At 26.8% G+C, this 20,083-nt stretch overlaps 2 protein-coding genes across 8 annotated transcripts in view; one reads left to right on the forward strand and one right to left on the reverse strand.

Annotated features, from left to right (window-relative positions):
* Window positions 1–11,844, reverse strand: part of LOC106688091 (facilitated trehalose transporter Tret1) — an 85,817-nt gene extending 73,973 nt beyond the window's left edge. Inside the window, exon 1 of the mRNA XM_067047219.1 lies at window positions 11,826–11,844. The gene's annotated coding sequence lies outside the window, so the exon portion shown is untranslated. The remainder of the gene's footprint in view (window positions 1–11,825) is intronic.
* LOC106688090 (uncharacterized) overlaps window positions 1–19,109 on the forward strand; it is an 80,667-nt gene extending 61,558 nt beyond the window's left edge. For 3 of the 7 annotated variants that reach the window (XM_014432384.2, XM_067047217.1, XM_014432385.2), the window contains exons 2-10: window positions 6,718–6,837; window positions 10,071–10,181; window positions 11,517–11,600; window positions 13,920–14,055; window positions 14,175–14,497; window positions 14,873–15,217; window positions 15,999–16,445; window positions 17,604–17,814; window positions 18,634–19,109. In XM_014432384.2, coding sequence (XP_014287870.1) covers window positions 11,526–11,600; window positions 13,920–14,055; window positions 14,175–14,497; window positions 14,873–15,217; window positions 15,999–16,445; window positions 17,604–17,814; window positions 18,634–18,716 — 1,620 coding nt within the window. In that variant the 5' untranslated portion in view covers window positions 6,718–6,837; window positions 10,071–10,181; window positions 11,517–11,525 and the 3' untranslated portion in view covers window positions 18,717–19,109. Of the gene's footprint in view, window positions 1–347; window positions 497–6,717; window positions 6,838–7,014; window positions 7,133–10,070; window positions 10,182–11,516; window positions 11,601–12,939; window positions 13,090–13,919; window positions 14,056–14,174; window positions 14,498–14,872; window positions 15,218–15,998; window positions 16,446–17,603; window positions 17,815–18,633 lie in introns of those variants that run through there. The other 4 variants (XM_014432383.2, XM_067047218.1, XM_014432382.2 and 1 more) reach the window with 4 other exon arrangements.
* The last annotated feature ends 974 nt before the right edge of the window (window positions 19,110–20,083 follow it).

The raw sequence follows: 20,083 nt of genomic DNA on the forward strand, positions 1-20,083 counted from the left end.
CACCTACGTTCTGGCATCCGCTGACAGTTTCCATACCAAAATGTTAGATAGAAACAAATATTTTTTTTAGTTTGTTATCCACACTACCAATTTCTTCCGGCCAAAGGGTAAACAGATTTATTACTTAAGTCCTCCATGTATACCTTTGTGGATACCAAACTATTTACAAAATAAAATCCCATAAACGTGTCGTTTTAGTATCTTGAGTAAAAATCACAGTATTAACAAGAATAAACAAGTACGTTGCTGATGCGTTTGTACCGGCGATGAGTCAATCGAAGGCACTTGAACTAGCGTTGCTTAATTAATACAAATAAATAAACAATAAGTTGAGTATCTGTAATCTTTTACAAGATAAAGTAACGCTAGGATGCCACGGGGGCCAGTGTGAGTGCTGATAAAGAAGAGGTATATAGCTCGGTGTAGATATAGTAGCCGTGCCAATCCCAGTTGTATGATAATGATATCAACGTACGATCCTAGAGCATTTGTTCAGGTATTTTGTTTATAATATCATTTGTTGTTTAAGTCTTACTCGTTTGTTGTTTGGTTCGTTGTCAGTTAATTGTTATGAGTTAAGTGTTAGTGAGTTTTTGAATTCTCTATCTCTACATGGGCCCACTTGCACAAGACCCCGGTGTTTCATCAAGCTCCCTTTCATCTGTGTTGAATAAATTAAAACAAATCAAGAATGTATTGAGAAATACGATTACTTCCAAAGTTTCGATAGGAAATGATGTTAACTTTGTATTGTATAATAAAGAAGTAATTTATGAATTTGCTGTTAAAAAATCAAGAGCAATGTCCCTTGTGAATTTAATATTTTGTTTTTAATATTTTTTACTTTTCAAATATTAAACGAAATAATAATTTATCATTAACAACTTGATTATCGTTTCTCATTTATTTAGTATGGTTGTTTTTAAATTACTAAATATCAATCGAAATGGTTGAGGGAAAATCCTTATGACCATATTAAGCCCTTAATAAATATTTAAAAGAAAACTTTTTTTTCTTAAATACCTTTATTCTATTATAAGAATAAATGTATGTTTAGAATATAACTGTTATATATAAAATAATAATTGTTTTATTTTTAATTAGCTGGGGTTTTCCTCATCATTTTGATTGATATTAAATAATTAAAATAATAATTTTAACTAGAAAGTTATTTATTTCTGTTGATAACCAGTTGTTCATAAAATAAATTCTCTAATCTTAAGGGCTACTATATCTTGCATTACCATGGACTCCAGTTTGGTTAGAGGCCGCCTCTCATTAGTCAATTTATGCGAGAATGTGATTGCTTTATGAGAATTTTCTCACACTTAAACAGCAATTTATTATTTATTAATAATAAATATAATAAGTACTTCTGAAATAAAACTGAGTGCTTTTTATTTTGTTTTTCGATTTTTAATATTTATTTTTTTAAAATTTTCAAATCCTCAACTTCTTTTAATTGTCAATTATCGTTTTCGGTGCTTCACTTAACGTATACTGAATCCAAAAAAATGTCATTTTATCCTCCGCTACTCCTATAAACTGATTATCCTAAACTAAAGAAATTTCTTTGTTAAAACGGAGGCAGGAAAAATGTACTAGATAGTTAAGGCTAGTGTTGTGTGAATTGATTCAACATTGAACAAATTATTACCTTTTTTTTATAAATATTTTTAAGGGATTATCATTTTTTTTCAAATCCGTTTTTTTTACGGTCCTTAGGGACTATATTAAGATGACAAGACCAAAATAATATATCTCACCGGTTTAAGTCTAAATTAGCAAATTCAAAGGTTTCGATTTAGATTAATTATTTTTTAACTTGTATATCTCTTGGCAAAACCTCCTATGTCTATTTCACAACTAGTGTATTGCGAAACAGTCTGAGGTGGTTTTACCAGCACAAACACAAGTTGAGAAACATTTAAATCAAAACCTTCCAATTTGAAAATTCACACTAATTTTGAAAATGTATGGTATACAACGACTCAAGTTTCAAATTAATGATGAGTTATCTTATCGAATGGTTTTGCTTTCTGATTTTCTTTCTTTTTTTTTTTTTGAAGATAAGACATTTTTAAGATTTTCGAAATTTGTTTCCAGTTTTTTTTTTTTTCATATTACGTAAATGTTCGTGGAGTTGACCTTTCTGCTACTATCCTTGGTTTACGAGATGGGTCTATTTTAATTGGTTAGGGTATATCGTAATCGATTTATAATTTATTTTTCAAGATCTGACTAAACTAACCAGTTTTATGATTCGTTCAATCCTGAGTTATATTTAAAAATATATAGGATGTAAAATATTCTATTATTCATTTCCTTCTCATAAAATTTAGGTTTAGATATCTCTTAATTCTAATCATTAAGAACTTCAAAAATTTTCGGATTGTCAATTGAGAACCAAAATTCAATACACATTCTAAGAACATAAATAAAATAAACAATTAAAAATTTTTTATTTTTTTTTATGTACCCATAGAAACTGCAATTCTCAATTTTACGGATTTTTTTTTTATACCGATACGTCATTGTTGTTGTATACAAACAATTTTTTTATCTTGTAAAATTAGACTTTTAGCAAATATTGAAAAAAGTCAACATTTACACATGACACTACCGACGGCATCCGACGATGTTATCGCAACTCCTTTCGACAGCTACCATAAACTACCTTGTCATAAAACTACTTACTTTTGCACATGTTTCAAATTACCAATTATAACTTCTTGTTGGTAGTTAATATTCAAGAAAGTCTTTCTACAATGAAAATGCCAAGATGGAAGCGTGTATTACGATCAATATTGTTTTTTAAAATTTTCTTTATTAAGAATTTTTGTTAGTATGCCTACTTATTGCATGTCTTTTTGGTGTAGCTGCGTTCCTGACCTCAAAGCATAGATTCATGGTTCTCATTTGCAACTATCGTTGTTCTTGTCTCTCTCGGGGATGTCAATACAAATATTCAATTAGTCACAAATTACATTCACTCTAGAGGTTTCAACGAGATTATTCAAGCTCTTGGTCACATATTTAGTGGTTATTTGTTTTAATAAATTTTAAAGGCTTTAACCACGGCCTGGAATCTATATTTGTAAAAGTTTATTTATTTATTTAAATCTATCGGTTTCTTTTTTTTTTTAATAATCCCTTATTTATTAAGCAATTATAAATTTTTTTAAAATTACTATTATTGTTTAATTTTTATTTTGAAAATTTAAAATTTCTCCTGGAATATTTTTTCATTAATTTGTTTCCCCATCTGACGACATTCACTATTTTACATTTTTTTTTTATCCTCCCATCCTAACTTCAGGTCAACAATTAATATAGCCATTGTATAAACTTCATTGTTGATAGTTATATACTTAAAGGTTGTCATATATTTAAAAAAAAATTCACCTATCCTATAATATTGGGGCAGATTAGGTGCTGAAAAGGGCGACGCAATATCTCTGGAACATCCAGTGCCATAAGGCAATCAAAGGGGAAAGATGCACTTAAGTATACATAATACATTTCATGTATTATTTACGTATGAAATAATATTATTATTCTTAATGAAAGATACAAATAATTCAGAATCCGGAATAAAAATTCACAGTTTATTAAAAAGTAATACTTTCTTAATTATAATAGAGTATTTATTGTATTCAATAATTTTTTATTTATATTTCTTAAAACCAGATACTTTACAAGAAATTCTGTTAATTAAACTCTATTTACTTGACAGAGTGTATGCACTATATTTTTTTGTCTATTCGTTATCTAGTTTGCGCTCCTTATGATGATAATACATTTATTACTTATTTTATTTATTCTACTTTAAAGTAAACATTGTTAAAAAGTGATTAATTTATGGTTAAAGCTTTTTTAAAAAATATTTTGGGAAAATTAGTATCATAAAAATTTACGTTCTAACATTTAACAGATAAATATCAAAAGAAAACTATTCGGAAAAAAAATTAATATAAAAAATTCTAGGATATTTTTTTTATTTCACGAAAACAAAATATAAATATGTGACTAAATTCTTTTGAAATAAAAATTAATATTTATTTTCAATACCTATTTATAACAGATAAAGACGATCGAAAATCTAGCTTTCAATCTCATTAGCTGGTAACTGAATAATGAATATATTTTTAATTAGTTTCTTAAAATTAATTAATCAATTAATTAGGCTGGTAGATAAGAAATAATCCACATGTTGCCAATACCGTAAAAAAAAATTCCAGCCACCCTTGTTAGACCAAAAAAAAAATCGAAGCAACCTTATTGAACAAAAAAATATTTTTTTTTTTTAATTTTAAATTTTTGTCTTTATTTTTGTAATGTTTTGATAAAGATAAGAAAGATAGATGTTGAAATATAATGAGATTAGTTAATTTATAATTATCGTTAGTTAATTAATACTAATTTACGGCCAAAGGTTATTGGTATTCAAATATTTTATTTCAAGTTGTATCAATATACCACTATTACACAATCATAAACCGGTTTGTATTGCGTAACCATGATTCGGTTTAAACAGGACTTTTGTAATTATAAATAGAGTTTTAACTACATCCTGTTTACTTTAATTTATTTTAGTTAAATTCAGTAATAATCCCTGGATAAGTAGCATCTACATTTTTTTTTCGTAGCAAACTGATGGAATTCGTTTTGATAAAAAAAAAATAATCACGCCCTGTCATATAACAGTTCAAGTTCTCTAAAGCAAGGTAAAATTCTGTAATCTATCCACAAAAAAAAATTAGTTAACTGGAACTATTTTTTGATAATTTAGTACAAATGTCCAGTTCATTGCCAATTAGTGATGGAGAATTATTTATAGTATAATTCATATAGTAGTTTATATGTAGAATTATTATTTAATATGCACTATAGTATAAAATATAAACTATAATTAATTTTTAATACTATAATACTTTTAGGAAAGTCTCTAGAACGACCATAATAAGAAAAATAACCGCAGTCTACGTTACTATCTTTGGAATACGACCAGTTAAAAATACATCAAAACTTTTTTTGTCAGATGTGCCATTATTCAACCAAAGCAGCAATATTTTTTTTTGTTATAATTTTTTATATATTTGTTTTTATTTTAACATGGTTTTTATCTAGTTTGTACTTAACCCTTAAGAAAGTCCGAAATTCAGACCGAAACATTGGCACAACAAAATAAGTGGCATTTATAATAGTACAAGAGCCGGGAAGAGTCTCTGCAAAGTATAGGTAGGGGGAATAAAAAATGGCGTCTGTTTCAAAACATTAATTTTTCATTCGGAGCTCTATATCTTTAAAACTACCAACAACACTAGACAACCTAAGAGCACATTATTTAAAGAAGAGTAAATTTTCTGAAGTATTAGCCCTTATATAGCTATTTACGTCCAATAGTTCTCGAGATATAGCCTTTTAAAAAGCCGCATTTCATAAAAATATACTGAAATATCTGTAGTTAGTTAATTTATTTTGAGAAATATATAGGAAGTATGTGACGTACAGATGTCTATTAGCACTCAAATTAAAGCTAGTTTAATGTTCTATAAAGTAGTTTATGACCTTTACCTTCGTAGGAATAGTAGTTTTCACGATATTTCCAAAAATAAATTGATTTATAGTTCGGACAATAAGTGTGAGTTTTGAAAAACTTTATTTCAGAAACCATAGGACGTACAGATGTCTGCCAGCACTCAAATTACAGCTAGTTAAATTTACTATGATATAGTTTATCTTTGTAGGAGTAGTGGTTTCTATAATATTTGACAAAATTAATTCACAAACTGTTAAATGTTAATTTCTAGTAGTATAAAATGTTGTATTTTTGAAAAAATATATCTCTAGGCCCATAAGACGCAGATATGTCGGCCAACATTCAAACTAAAGGACATTTAACTCACTATAAAATAGTTTATGACACTTATTAGGGGTTATAGTTTTTATGATATTCGCAAATGAATATAAATTTGACAAATGAAAATTTGTCCGAACAACTATAAACCAATTTATTTAAGCAAATTTCCTGAAAACTACTACACCTACGAAAATAAACGTCATAAACTACTTTAAAGCCCATTAAACTAGCTTTAATTTGAGCGATGGCAGACATCTGTACGTCAAATGGTTTTTGAGGTATAGATTTTTCAAAATAAATTCACTAATTACTGATCTTTCAGTACGTTCCATACAACATTTTTATGAAATGTTGCTTTTTAAAAAGCTATATCTGGGAATCTTGAACGTAAATAGCTCTATTAGGGGTTACATTTTAGCAAATTTCCTCTATTTTCAATGATGCTCTATTAGATTTTCTATTGTTTGTAGTTTTAAAGATATAGTGCTTCGAATGAAAAAAAAATTTTTTTAATGTTTTGAAACAACCGCAATTTTTTATTCCCCCAACCTATTCTTGGCAGACTCATCAATTTTAACTAGTAATTATACCTAATTTTCAATTAAGTAATCAAACATTGGGGTGAAATAACTGCCTTTTTTCTCCTCTTGGGCTCTTGTACTATAAGTGTTCACTCTTGGCCGCAACTCCGAAAACCTTTTCCTCGTAAAAACGTTTTTATTTAAAAATTCTAGTATTGGACTGAAAATAATTTTTTTTCTATTATTTACATATGCATATAGCTATATAAAATTTCAATGTTTTAATATTGCCTAACTTATGTGGAAATAATTATATTTTATTTCTGTTTTCAGGTACTTGTTGTACAGTATTACGTTGGATAGTTGGAAACCGTCGAGGTAGAAGAAGGAAATCTATTAACACCTCGACATACTTTGTCTATAGCAATGAAAACTGCATAGTTTCGGCTTTAGGTAATTATTTGTCATATCTTAAGTGTGTGTGTGCGTGTACTATGGGTGTGGACGTGTGTATGATATTTCATCCCAAAATATTACATAAACATCTGATATAATGAGTGATTGTTGATCTTATGACCTTCTATTGATAATGATATATGTGAAAATGGAACAAGAAACTGGCATATATTGGCCAGTTTGACATGCTATTGTAAAGTGTACAGTCGCAGTGTTGTAAATTTTAAATACAATTTCAAAGGGTTTAAGAAATTGGTGTATAATGTCCTCAGACAGAAAAATAAATAATGAGGTAAGTAAATGACGAATAAGAACACTTTTAAGAAAGGCACAAAAAATAGCAGGATAACTATTAAATAGCTGGTTTAAAACTATTTATTTAGTTACTAATAAATAAATATTGTTATTTATTTATTTAGTTACTAATAAATAAATATTGTTATTAATTTAAATATAAACATTTACATTTTTTTCCTTATTTTCCGTCTTTTAGTGTGTACAGTATTTTTATATTTCTCTTTTACTTAATAAAAAGTAGTTCTTCTGCTTTTTTTTTTTTACATTGCTTAACCGCACCCCGGATCATCTTACAATCAATTACATACGATTTAATTATAATCTTCCAAAGAAGAAATGAATTCTCAGCTACATAAAGTCGGATAAATCCGTCTTAATTTTCTTTTCTTTTTTATATTTTATTTAATTTACCCTCATAAAGTAACCTTAGTCCAACAATTTTCTTTTAAATAATTTGTTCAGGAAAAAATATGGTATCCACTTCCCCACAATTTTGGTAGCACGGTAAATAAACCAAAAAAAAAAAAAAAAAGAGCACGAAAAATAGGTTCAAATAGTTATATGATACGGTCTTCTTATAATCTTTATAATCAATTATATTATATTACTAAATATATTATAATCTAAAACACCGTTTTCCAATTTCAGGCGCTTTTTAAGTATTGCTCGATCTTACTATCTTAAAGTCTCCTCTTCCCGTTTTAAACAAACATTTCAAAAGTGATTTAGAACCGTCGCTCCCTGGGGGTGTTAGTGGGGCGGGTCCGGCCGGGAAGGACTGCCTTTTTTTGGTGTATGATCTCCACTTGTGAGATTGTGATTGGATACCTTTATTTATTGGAAATATCAAGGTATATTTAGGTTAGGTAAGGATTTAAGGCGATTTTTATTTAACTTCACAACTACATCAATTCGGACTGGTACGTCTACATTTGTTTTTTTTTAGATTTCATTCAATTTTTAAAGTGATCTCAGTCCAATTTTTTTAAATTTTTAATTAAGGAATAAAACAAAAAGTATCCACTTTCCCAAAATTTTGGTAACACGGTAACACAATATCTTTAATCCACAAAAAACTGCGTTTAAAAATATTAGTGCTGTGTCTTTTACCCCAAGTCTTGTAGCTTGGTGGACTAGTCTAAAAGTTGTTTGTCTACTACTACTAGTCTATGTTTGTGATTTTCGAAAAAAAAAAATAATAATAATAATTGAAGACCAGGGAACAGGCAGCTTTTAACCAAAATATTTTTATTTTTATGTTACTATAAAAATTCATATTTTAGGGTTCCCGAAGAAATAATTGGGGAATAACAAATATTTTGTAAACCTTTTTCTGTTAATAATGCAATTGTTTAACAAAATATAACGAAGTTGTATCCATTGTTTACTGCTAATAATAATGAGATGTAGTTTTTTTTTCATAAAAAAAAATTTAATGTACTTAAAAATTCATAAATTAAAAAAAATTCTAAATAAAAACTTTCATTTTTCTGTTGCTATGAAAATTCGTATTTCAGGATTTCTCGAGGTGGAAAATAAAGAATATAAATATTGTTCCTGCCAAGAATACAAACAACAATTTAACAAATGTTAACGAAGCCACGTATACAATCAGGAGAGATGGGGCTTTGTCGTTGTATTTCCGTTTCGAACCTGTCCTTATTTTTCTTTTGTATTCTCCTTTGGTTATTCATCAAATTCTTAAGTATTTTATATTTATTCATGGTTTAGAACTGCCAACAATGAGAATTAGTTATTTATTTCAATGCGTTTATAAGCAATTTTGATTATAAAAACCTCTTTGAAAATTGTTTTACTGAATATTTCGTAGTTTGAAGTAGATTTTCAAATCTCGAATTTTCGGGATTTCAAATTTTGGCGGGATGACAACCTTTTACTCCCTCCTCCTGTCCTATTTTCATTAAAACTGTTCTTAATACAAAATCTTAAATTTCCCAATAATTCAGACCGGATTTCCTGACTGTAAAAAGTTTTTGTTAATTTGTTTTATCATCTGATCTTCTTACTTTTATAACTTTTTTAAAATCTCATATATTGCCTTATGGTCAAAAATTAAAAACACAATGGCTCTCAGTTCATATATTTGTTTCTTCTAAGACGTTTCGTTTTAATAGTTTTTTATTAAACTTTGAATTTTGATCCTTTTTTGTTTCAGTCATTGACCATACTGCATTGTTAGAGTTGCAATTTTTAAATTTTATAATATATTTAAATAATTTTGACTCACCTAATATTACTGAGCATATTAAAAGCTAAAGAGGTGCAAATAATAACCCAGGAAACCTCCTAGATGAAAAAATATATGTATTGAATATTGTTGTATTGTGTTTTCAATTTTCGATCTTAAGGCAATATATGAGATTTAATAAAATATTTTGTTTCCCAACTCTTTGGAATTCTAACTTTTCAATTACCTGTTGACACAAAAGTTACTTCATGTAAATATATCTATCACACTTCTTGATTAATAGCGGTTTGATATCTTAATTTCGTACTGAAACTATTAATAGCTATTTTGAGATTGGATTAGTTCCTCTTCAACATAAATTTTAAAAATGATTGAAGAACAATTAATTATTTCTTACTCATCTAATAAATAAATAATGATTAACCGGTTTTGAAAATTCCTTGATATGGCCCTGGCCTTAAATTTTTTTCTTTCTGATTTTCTAATGCTTTTCCTTATTGATGAGTAAAAGTAATAATCAAACTATTTTACTTAATCAATTATTTATAAATTTAAAAATATGAGTATTTATACTGTAACATAAAAATATGAGTATCTATACTATAATATAAAACCAGAAGTATTTATAAGTGTTTTTGCGCATGTATTTACTTTGATTAGTGTTTTTTAATTTTTTTTTAAATATATTTTTCAATTTTTTTCTAAATTAAAATTTTTATTTTAGGGAAACGAGGAGGAAAGAAAACTTCGGCAAGATCCGAAGAATAAAGTAAACAACAGTTCTCAGCAGAACAGTTGTACAGAGGAGACGAGATTGTTGAACAATTTACAAAAGGTCAACTATTTTTACACAAAATACAATAAGATATATATATATGTCATAAAATTTTAATATTTGGCTTCATCTTTGCAAAAGATCCAAAAGCATCTCCTATCCCTAAAAATACATTCCAAGTTCCAAAAGCTATTATACTTAGATTTCTCAATAATTTGGCCTTTTCAAAAATCCAAATAGCGTCAATATCCTTACAATTTTCATTCATGTCGATAATATATATTTTTTTTTGTTTCTTATTACAAACTTTAGAATCAGATTTTTAAAATTCAAAATGGCAAATTTAATATGAAAACTAAAATTTCAAATGGTACGCTTCCCCTGAAATCCAGCAGCCTGCTTAGGATGAACCCAGAACCTTACTAACCGAAAAAAAAAAAAATTCAAGTGTATTTACTGTATTTATAATAAGTTAACTATTTAAGATGACGATCGAATTCCAAAAATAAGATTTGGAAGATACTTCATTTTTGAAAAGCAGGGCAGAACTGTTCAGTCGTTTTGATTACTTCATTCCAATTTTCATCTTCATGCCTAATCAGTGAACTAAAATTCCAAAAGTGGTCCTATTTGATTGATTAAAAACAGATTTAAGATAAAATTGTCAAAAAATCTTCATCGGCAGTATAAGTATGGCCAACTAAGAATATTTCTCCGCATTTGTAGTTTGGTTGGTCTTATTTTAATTATTCACAATTTTGTAAATTGTATTGATGGATTTTAATTTATATCCGCTAAAAAAAGTTAAAAAGAAACTACTAGTTTAATAGAGAGAATACATTAAATAAAATTAAAAAAAAAAAAAAGTAAAACAAATGAAAAATTTAAGAATAAAAAAGTTAAAAAAAGAAAGTATCAAAAACATTTATTTTTACTATGTATTTCAGATTTATTTGAATTATACAGTATATTTCTTCTAAGTTTTAAAACTTGTCTGATTAAATATAAAGTGTAAGCAGTGTAGCAACCCAATACAGTTGATAAAACCTCTTTTATAATTAAATTATTCTCTCTCTTGGGGTTTAATAATTTAGCATATATTTTCCCAAATTAGCATCTAAAAAAACCAACTATTTAGGAACCCTCAAAACATGTTCTCATAAGAGTATTTGTTACTTGTACTTTACACTCAAACACTTCTGAACTCAAGGAATAAATTCAATACTTACCAATTGGAAAATGCTTAAAACATACAAATTAAATGAATTCTTCCAAATGTTGTATTTTCTCCAAATGGATGGTATTCCATAATTGTTAATTTTTAGTTAATAATATTATGTAATGTATTATTGATGTAATATTTTCCTTATTTTTATCTTGATTTTGATTTTTTAGTAGGAAGAGATGGAGTTGAAGAAAAACGGAATAGTGAATGCAGGTGCAGGGCAACAGTATGGCAGAAAATCTACTTTCATTCAGGTAGAAATTTTTTTTTTCTATCTAAATGATTAATTACTAGAAATATAACTACAATGTTATATTTATAATATAAATACATCTTATATTTTTCCCAAAGTGCATTTAAGTTTTGGGGTGGGCTTTGCTTAACCTCATGAGAATAAATGAGTAGGTATTCAAGTCGTAACAGCTCAGCACAAAAAATAAAAATTAAATTAAATTAATAAAAAAGAAAGAAAAACTTACCAAATGAAGAATGTAGGAGGAAAGCGATCAGAGTTATGTTTTATACATTTTATCTTATACAATAAAATAGGATTGTCTATCTCTATCTCTTAAACGGTATTACTTATCAGATTATTTTTAATACAAATGTCTCTGTTAATTTTATCAAATATATGAATAGGTGTATAGAAAGCTTTTATTAAACACCAACAGATGGCATTGATAGCTCATGTTTTAAAAAAAATGCTGTGATCATTTTTTCCCTGAATCCTTCAAATGTTATTTTGGCAACTACTTCCTTATTTTATTTCTACTATCAAAACAGACATGTGATTTAAAATATTATTTATACAACCTTAACTTGTAAATTATCATTATTAATTCAGAACTTTTATTTTTAATACATGAGTGATGTTCATAATATATCAATGAATCCTATTCGTCAACATGCATTGTTGAAGAAATGAAAAATAACAATAAATAAATTTATGAAAAAATATTTTGTTTATCTTTTTTTTTTCTGGTCATTCAGTATTTGTTTTAAAATGCAACAATTATTTTAATTTAAAAAATAATATAAATAAAAATAACCAAACTTCAATACACTGAAGGTTCCTTGAAATATAAAAAAAAAATTAAAAAAATTTCATCGTTTGCTGATAGTGTATAACGAACACTAATTTACGTTGTTTATACTGAAAACTTATTTTAATAGTTAAATTATTAGAATTCAGGGAATTCTTTTAGGGTTTTAGACATAATAATTCAGTAAACATTATTCAAATTATTTTCAAAATATTATGTCTTATCAATAAAGCTAAAACTTCTGAAACATTATAAATAAATAAAGTGTTACCTCAAGACGTCCCACTTTATTTTTTATTTATTTTTCTTAATCAGAATTAATAAAATTATATTATATTCATATATATATATATTATTAATTCAGATTTAGTCTTCAAATAAATGTATCAATGATAAACAAATAAATCCTTCATTTTACCCGACGGCATGTAAATAGCCAAAAATAGGTATGCACTTATCTTTGAATTTATTGTACTGGATAGTAACTGTTTTTAATTGGTATTTAATGAAAATACCACTTATTCAAATGTTTGAACAAGATAAAGATATTTTATTGGATATTGTAAAGGTACTGAAGCGTATTTTCTTTCAAACGTATCCCTGATCACTTAAAGTAGGGTATTTTAGGTAGCATTTTCCGTAAAAGTAAAAAATAATAAGTACATTAAGTATGAATTTGAATAGAGCAGATAGAAAGTCGGTAAGTCTTACATTATTTTTTCCGTTCTACTTATGTTTATTATTTTCTAAATATTACAATTGAAGTAAATAAGGTCAATGTTATGTTGTTATGCAAACAAAAGTTAATAGAGGTATTTCTTTTTTTAAAATACTTTTGACAATTTTAACTTAATTAATCAAAATAATTTTAAAAAAAAATTGCTTGATCATTGTAAAAATGTAAATGATTTTCAATATATTGACACTACCATATTGGTGTATGATATATGTTTTATGAACAATACTTTCATAAAACTGGGATAACAAAAGTAGCCACCTTTAAGGATTTATTTTTTCCCAATACCTTAAAAATTCTTTAATTGTGGTTCTGAGTGACCATTATATTGAAATGGTCCACAGAATTGAAATCCAATTGAATAAAGAATAAAAAAAAAAAATCCTTCTAAAATTTATTTAATACTTTTTTTTTATAAATGCTGCTTTGAATGTAAATTGTAATGAATTTAAGAGAAAGATAGCGCGAATATTTATAAAATAAAAAGAACAAGTTTTTTAAAATACTTTTTTTATTATTTCCAGTATAATTATATTCCTAATTTGTTTCATATGACCTCTTTTATTTACTATAACATACTACAGAGGTATTAGTTAATTGTTGATTGGTTACTAAAACATTTTTTCATTTGTGAGACAAAAACAAACACACTGAAATATGCTCTTATAGGTAGCATATAAATGATAGATATTATATTATTGGATCTAATAAATTTACTCATTTAGTAATTTTTATATTGCCTCTCCCTTAAAGGTCATTGGTAAAATAAACTAATTAATTATTTTTGGTTTTAGTTTGTGCTATGCATCATATCAAACAGTTCTGTTATATCTTCTGGCATGACATTGGGTTTCTCAGCTGTAGTGCTACCTTACATGATGATCCCAAATGATGTTCTTTATGTTACCCCAAGTGAAGGATCATGGATAGGTAAAGTATTTTACATTATTTTTTTTTATCATTTAGTAAAAGATAACATATTTATATTTATTTAATAAGATACAAATATTTATTTTATTTTCTAAAGTAAGTTGTTTTTTCTATTTTAGCAAGTTTAGCGACCATCTCAACACCGATTGGTTGCTTGATGATAGGACCGATAATAGATTATTTAGGAAGAAAGACTGGCATTCTTTTTGTAAATGTCCCAGCAATAATCGGTTGGTTATGCATCACGATACAACCTTCCCTAATACAGTTGTATATTGGTCGTTTATTGACTGGAATTGCTTGTGGACTTTCAAGTGTACCATCTACAGTGTACATGGCCGAATCATCGACAGCTGCGCAAAGAGGCTATCTCATGACAGGAACATCAATAGCCATATCTTTAGGTGTTGCGATCGTTTACATTTTGGGACTAATATTTCAGGTGAATATTCATTATAACAAAGAAGGTCATATATACATTGAGCTATTATTTAACTTAACAATTTCTTAGTTTTTATTTGAACTTTATATTATTCATACAATTGCCATTTATTTTTTTGGAGTTAATATTACTTTTATAATAATGTAAAACAACTATGTTTTATTTTTATTGATTTGAGTGAGTGATTTACATTAATAAAAATAAATTTCCTTCTTAGAATTACATTAACTTGTGGAAGTCCCTAATTTTAAAGTATTAGTTAAACTTAAAACCATTACCAAACCTTATGTATGGAATTTAGAGTAGATAAATATATAATGACATAATTTTTTTTTTTTTAAATACCACATTAATACATTGTCATTTATATTACAGGAAAATTGGAAAATGGTCGCAGCAATATGCTGTTCAGTCCCTGTCGTATCTTCAATCTTGATAATATTCTTCTTACCAGAAAGTCCGTTGTGGTTAATGTCCCACAAGAAACCAGATAAAGCCAAAGAATCCCTCATGGTACTCCGTGCGACCAAGAATCCCTCAGTTATTCAAACGGAATTGGATGAAATAACCCAAAGAGTGAAAAATAATAGAAAGAAACAAACTTTCATTAGCGTCATAAAAGCAGTAGCACGGCCTGAGTGTTATAAACCTTTGTTAATTATGAACACATTTTTCCTATTCCAACAACTCACTGGCATATTCGTTGTCATTTTTTATGCAGTAAGTATATGGAAACATAGAATCTAGTTTTGTAATTTATAAGATCCAATTTTTGAGTAGAAATTAATTGTTTTACTTATCTGATTTCAAATCAAATTTCAGTTTTGATAAATACAAACAATCAATTCTCTCTTAAATTAATTTTACAATAAATTTATTTATAGCACATAATAATTCAATCCATATGTACAAAATTACGTTTCTCATATTACTCTTCCAACTTATTTCATGAACTTTCATCATAATTAGTTGACAAAACAAAACAAGATTTTTGATCTTTTTAACTCTTTCCTATTTTTCCTATTTTAAAGTATGAATTTCATTATATACATGTATTAAAGTGTTGGAAGTTTTGCACTTGTTAATTTTGTGAATAAGAGATTTTTATTTTATCTACCACCCTTCAAGCCAAATGCTCGCTTGAGTATTGACAAAATTATGATATTATCAACAATTAATTAGAAACTATTGATAATTTCGTCAATATTTGTCAATACTGAAGTGTAAATTTGGTACAGGCTCTAGTAAGTAGTAAAAATCCCTTTTACTTGGAAAATTTTCACTTATAATTCATGGCTTCTCACCCACTCACATATAAATGTATAATATTATGATAAATATTTAATAAAATTATTACAAGTGTTTTTGAATTTAGTTTTGATAAATTAAATGCTTTATAATGCTGTCTAATAAAAAAAATTGTATATAGTGTATATTATATTATAATTTATTTTTTATTTTTTAAATTTAATAGACTATAATTTATTTATTTATTTTTTAGGTTGATGTAGTCCGTGAAGCTGGAGTTACTGCAGATCCCTTCGTTATTGCAGTCCTAATTGGTCTAACTCGTTTAATTTTTACCTTATTTGCTGCCTGGATGTCAAGAAGGTTCGGAAGAAGAGTAACAGCAATTGTATCAGGAATGGGAATGACGATATCGCTCATGATTCTGGCAACCCTTGTACTTATTCAGCTTCCGCAACTTGAAAATGATCAGTATAAAATTCCTCTCTTCAATAAGACAGAAAACCTTACTGATTATGAAGATAGTATTTCATCGTTAAATATAACTGGCGATGCTGGAAGTGGAAGCGATACAGTTGACAAGCCTCCTACATTCCTACCTGTTATTGCTATATTAATTTATATACTGTCAAGTACAGTTGGATTTTTAACACTCCCTTGGTCGATGATCGGAGAAGTTTATCCTGTACAAATAAGAGGAGTAAGTATTAATATCTTAATATTATAATTTAGAAGATAGAGTTATTTGATACTGTATTTAACAATTTACATTACAGAACTTAATACTATGTTCATTACTTTAAATCAAATCTGGGCAAAAAGTATTTTAATTATTTATTTTAAAATGAAATATTTAAATATCCAATATTATTTGTTTTTAATATACAGCATATTTTAATCATCAAGTATTTAATTTAATTACAGAACAAAAAATTCAAAAACAAAATGTTAGAAGTACTTTGTATTTAAAATAAAAAAACAGAATACTTACATCTGAATTAGTTTTGCTTTTATAATTTAATATGTTTATTTAAATTACAAAAATAACATTAATTATTTCATTTTAAAAAAAAGTATTCGTATTTTTTATTTATTTTAAAAAAAAATACGAATACTTTTTTTTTTATTTTAGAAAGGAAATGCAAATACATTTTTGTATTTTCAAAAGAAAATAAAGTTACAAATGTTACATTTTATATTTTCCTTCTTATAATCTAAAATACAAAAAATATGTTTTATATTTTAATCATTTTTAAATATTCAATCAGAAATACTGCTAGAAATAAATATTACATTTAAAAACTCATGTTTCTACATTCTCAAAATGTTTTATGACAAACCAAAACTTTCAAAAAGTAATTGCTTGATAAGATCTAATTTTAAATTTTTATGGAATACTTTTTTTTTTTTTTTTAATTTTGGGTTAAAACCAAAATATGGGAAAAGATGGAAAAGGAGAGGAAAAAATCATGAAAAAGAAAAAGTTTAAAAAAGGCAGAAAAAAAAGAACCAAAGAGATGAAACAAAAAAAAAAAAAAAGTCATGTTCTAATGTTGTATACTACCAATGTTTGTAATTATTATAGTATTCTTATATAGGCCTATTTATTGTTAGATTAAAAATATCGTCTGATTAGACTAAAATAAGTATGCTGTGTGACTAGCAGTCTACAGATGTTGGGAAGTACAATTTTTTACTTATATTTTAATAAAGTTTTTCCCCCTAACAAAATTGTCATAATACTTTTATGATAGATAATTAGGAAAGTAAAACAAATGTAGAGTAAAAATATTAAAATAATAATATTGGATAAGATTTATTTTACTTGTTAAATTCTAATTTTTTTTTTGTTTAACAGGTAGGAAGTGGATTTACAACCTGCATGACCTATGTGTTCAGCTTTTTCACAATAAAATTGTATCCAACAATGATATTTTACATGCAAAAACATGGAGTATTTTATTTCTATGGCACAATGGCACTTTTGGGAACAATTTTCGTATATTTCTTTTTACCAGAAACACAAGGGAAAACATTGGCAGAAATAGAAAACATTTTTACGAGAAAAAGTAATTTTTTTTTCTTTTTCTAGTTTATTCATAATATTTATTTAATTTTTAAATAATAACTGTGTCTCAGTAAATAATTTATTAAATGAGCTTATAAGTAAATGAAGAAGTTGGTTGACAGCTAGACCATTGAAGTTTACTTTTACTTATTAATGGCTTAATCTGAAACAAATGTGATGAAGATATATTTCAGCATAAAATAATAAGGTTCTTTCCTGAATGCCCAATTTGTAAAACATGTACAAGTTTTAAAACCAAAAAAAAATTTAGTAATGTAACATATGAAGAGTCATGTGTTCAGTACTTCATAAGGAAGTATTGTTTCTAGATCAATGGTTGTGCCAGGGGATGATTTGGCAAAAGGCACAAGCCACACTAGATTTTGTTTCTAATTAAAAGTACATACTTCATAGAGTATGCTCCAGGGGTTGACCCAAGGGCGATATAGCTGATTAAATAATGGCACAGCCAAACTTGAATCTGGACCAAGGAAATACTAAGTCCCTTACTCACTTAGCTACCCACCTCTCAAAAACTATCCAAATTAAATTATTACAGACAATTACAATAAATTATTATAAACAAATTTAGTAAGTCTAACCTCTCACAAACAAATGTTACTCCTAACATTTATCATTTCTACTGCCAGCTGAATAACCTTACTATTAATCTATATTATGTTTGACAAATGTAATAGTTTAATTGTAAAGTTTGTGTATACTATTGTATACTTGAGAAGGTCCAAATTTAGTTATAGATAGCTGAGCCATTTATGTATTGTTTTTTTAATAAACTAAATTTGCTCACTTTTTTTTTCAGGGAAAAGGCAACATGACATTGAAGAGGAAGAAGCTTTAAGTAGTACAAAAATGGTAACTATCGTTCCAGCTGGCAGCAGGTAGAGTTAAAATTGTAAAGAAGGTTTGGTTGAGAACAAAATGGATTTGAAGTGTTATTGAAGAAGAATTAGAATGTTCTAAAGTGTTTGTTCGTTGCACATCATGAAGGATATTAAAAGTGAAGCAGTAAAGTACAAAATACAGAAAAAAAAATACAGTTCTTAAAAACCTGAGGAATGATAATCTCTGTTTTGACGACTATATAGTGAATCCCATATTTTAACTGGAACAATTAAAATCATAAGATTTATTTATTTTTTAAGTTAACTATTTGTTGTATGCTTTAAAATGTGACAAATTGTTGCATTGTTTTTGGCTGTAAAATTATTAATTTTTTTGTAAGAATTGTTTTAAATTGTCTTAATGAATTTTATAAATAAATGTGATTTTTATAAATTTTGTAGTTAATTAATTAGTGTAAAATCTCCATATTCTCTTCATAATATAAATCTTATAATTAGTAATGATTAATTATATTATGATATGATTTGTTATGATAAATAATTTGACTTAGTAAAACAAAAAAAAAAAAGATCAAATGTAAGAAATGGATTTATTTATTTATTATCACAGTTACCATCAATCAGGTTTATTTTAACAGAAGTACTCTAAGGTTCAGTGCTGATTTCACCACTCTACATTACATACACATAACATTTCTTGCAGTTTTTTTTTTCCAATCCCTCTAAAACAGAAAAACATTAAATTAATAGGTTGCATTACTATGGTTACATAATTCAAATAGGATATTACCTTTTTCTACCAATGGTACTTGAAGGTATATGGTGAAATACTTATCTTGTTGTTTTGATGTTGATTAAGTAGAGAAGATAAAATTAAAAAGTTAATATTTAGAGACAAAAAATAATGTTAAATAATAGAAAACAATCAGAAGTCGAAAAAGTAGGAGAGGGAGGGTTCATGAGAAGGAGTTATAGAGTAATGTTTACAGGGTTTTTGAAAACTTTCCTGCCCTCCCACCTCGCGGGAAGGTGGTATGAAGCGACTGATTGGAAGATTGGATTAAAGGAAGCAGGGAGACTGTCAAAGAACTTGATGTGTCTTTGAGTGATGAGTTGTTGTACGGTTTCTAGCTTACGTTGTGAATGTGCATCATGTTACGTCTATTTCTTGCAGTTCTAAAATTCTAACAGTTATATATATAGATGACAACAATCTGAACAAGAAATAAAAATCCCATATATGAGGCAGACACTATGATAATATTCAATTAAATTCTATGACTAGTTTAAACTCAAGAAAATTGAAAATATCACATCACTCTTTACTTTTCTTTATGAAACATGTCCTCTGATTTCCCTTGACAACTCAAAGATTGCAAGGACAGATAAGGTCTACTAGCTCGTTCT

This window comes from Halyomorpha halys, unplaced genomic scaffold (genome assembly GCF_000696795.3).
Source record: "Halyomorpha halys isolate HHAL.00 unplaced genomic scaffold, Hhal_1.1 Scaffold1051.1, whole genome shotgun sequence".
In the NCBI taxonomy this organism is placed as follows: Eukaryota; Metazoa; Arthropoda; class Insecta; order Hemiptera; family Pentatomidae; genus Halyomorpha; species Halyomorpha halys.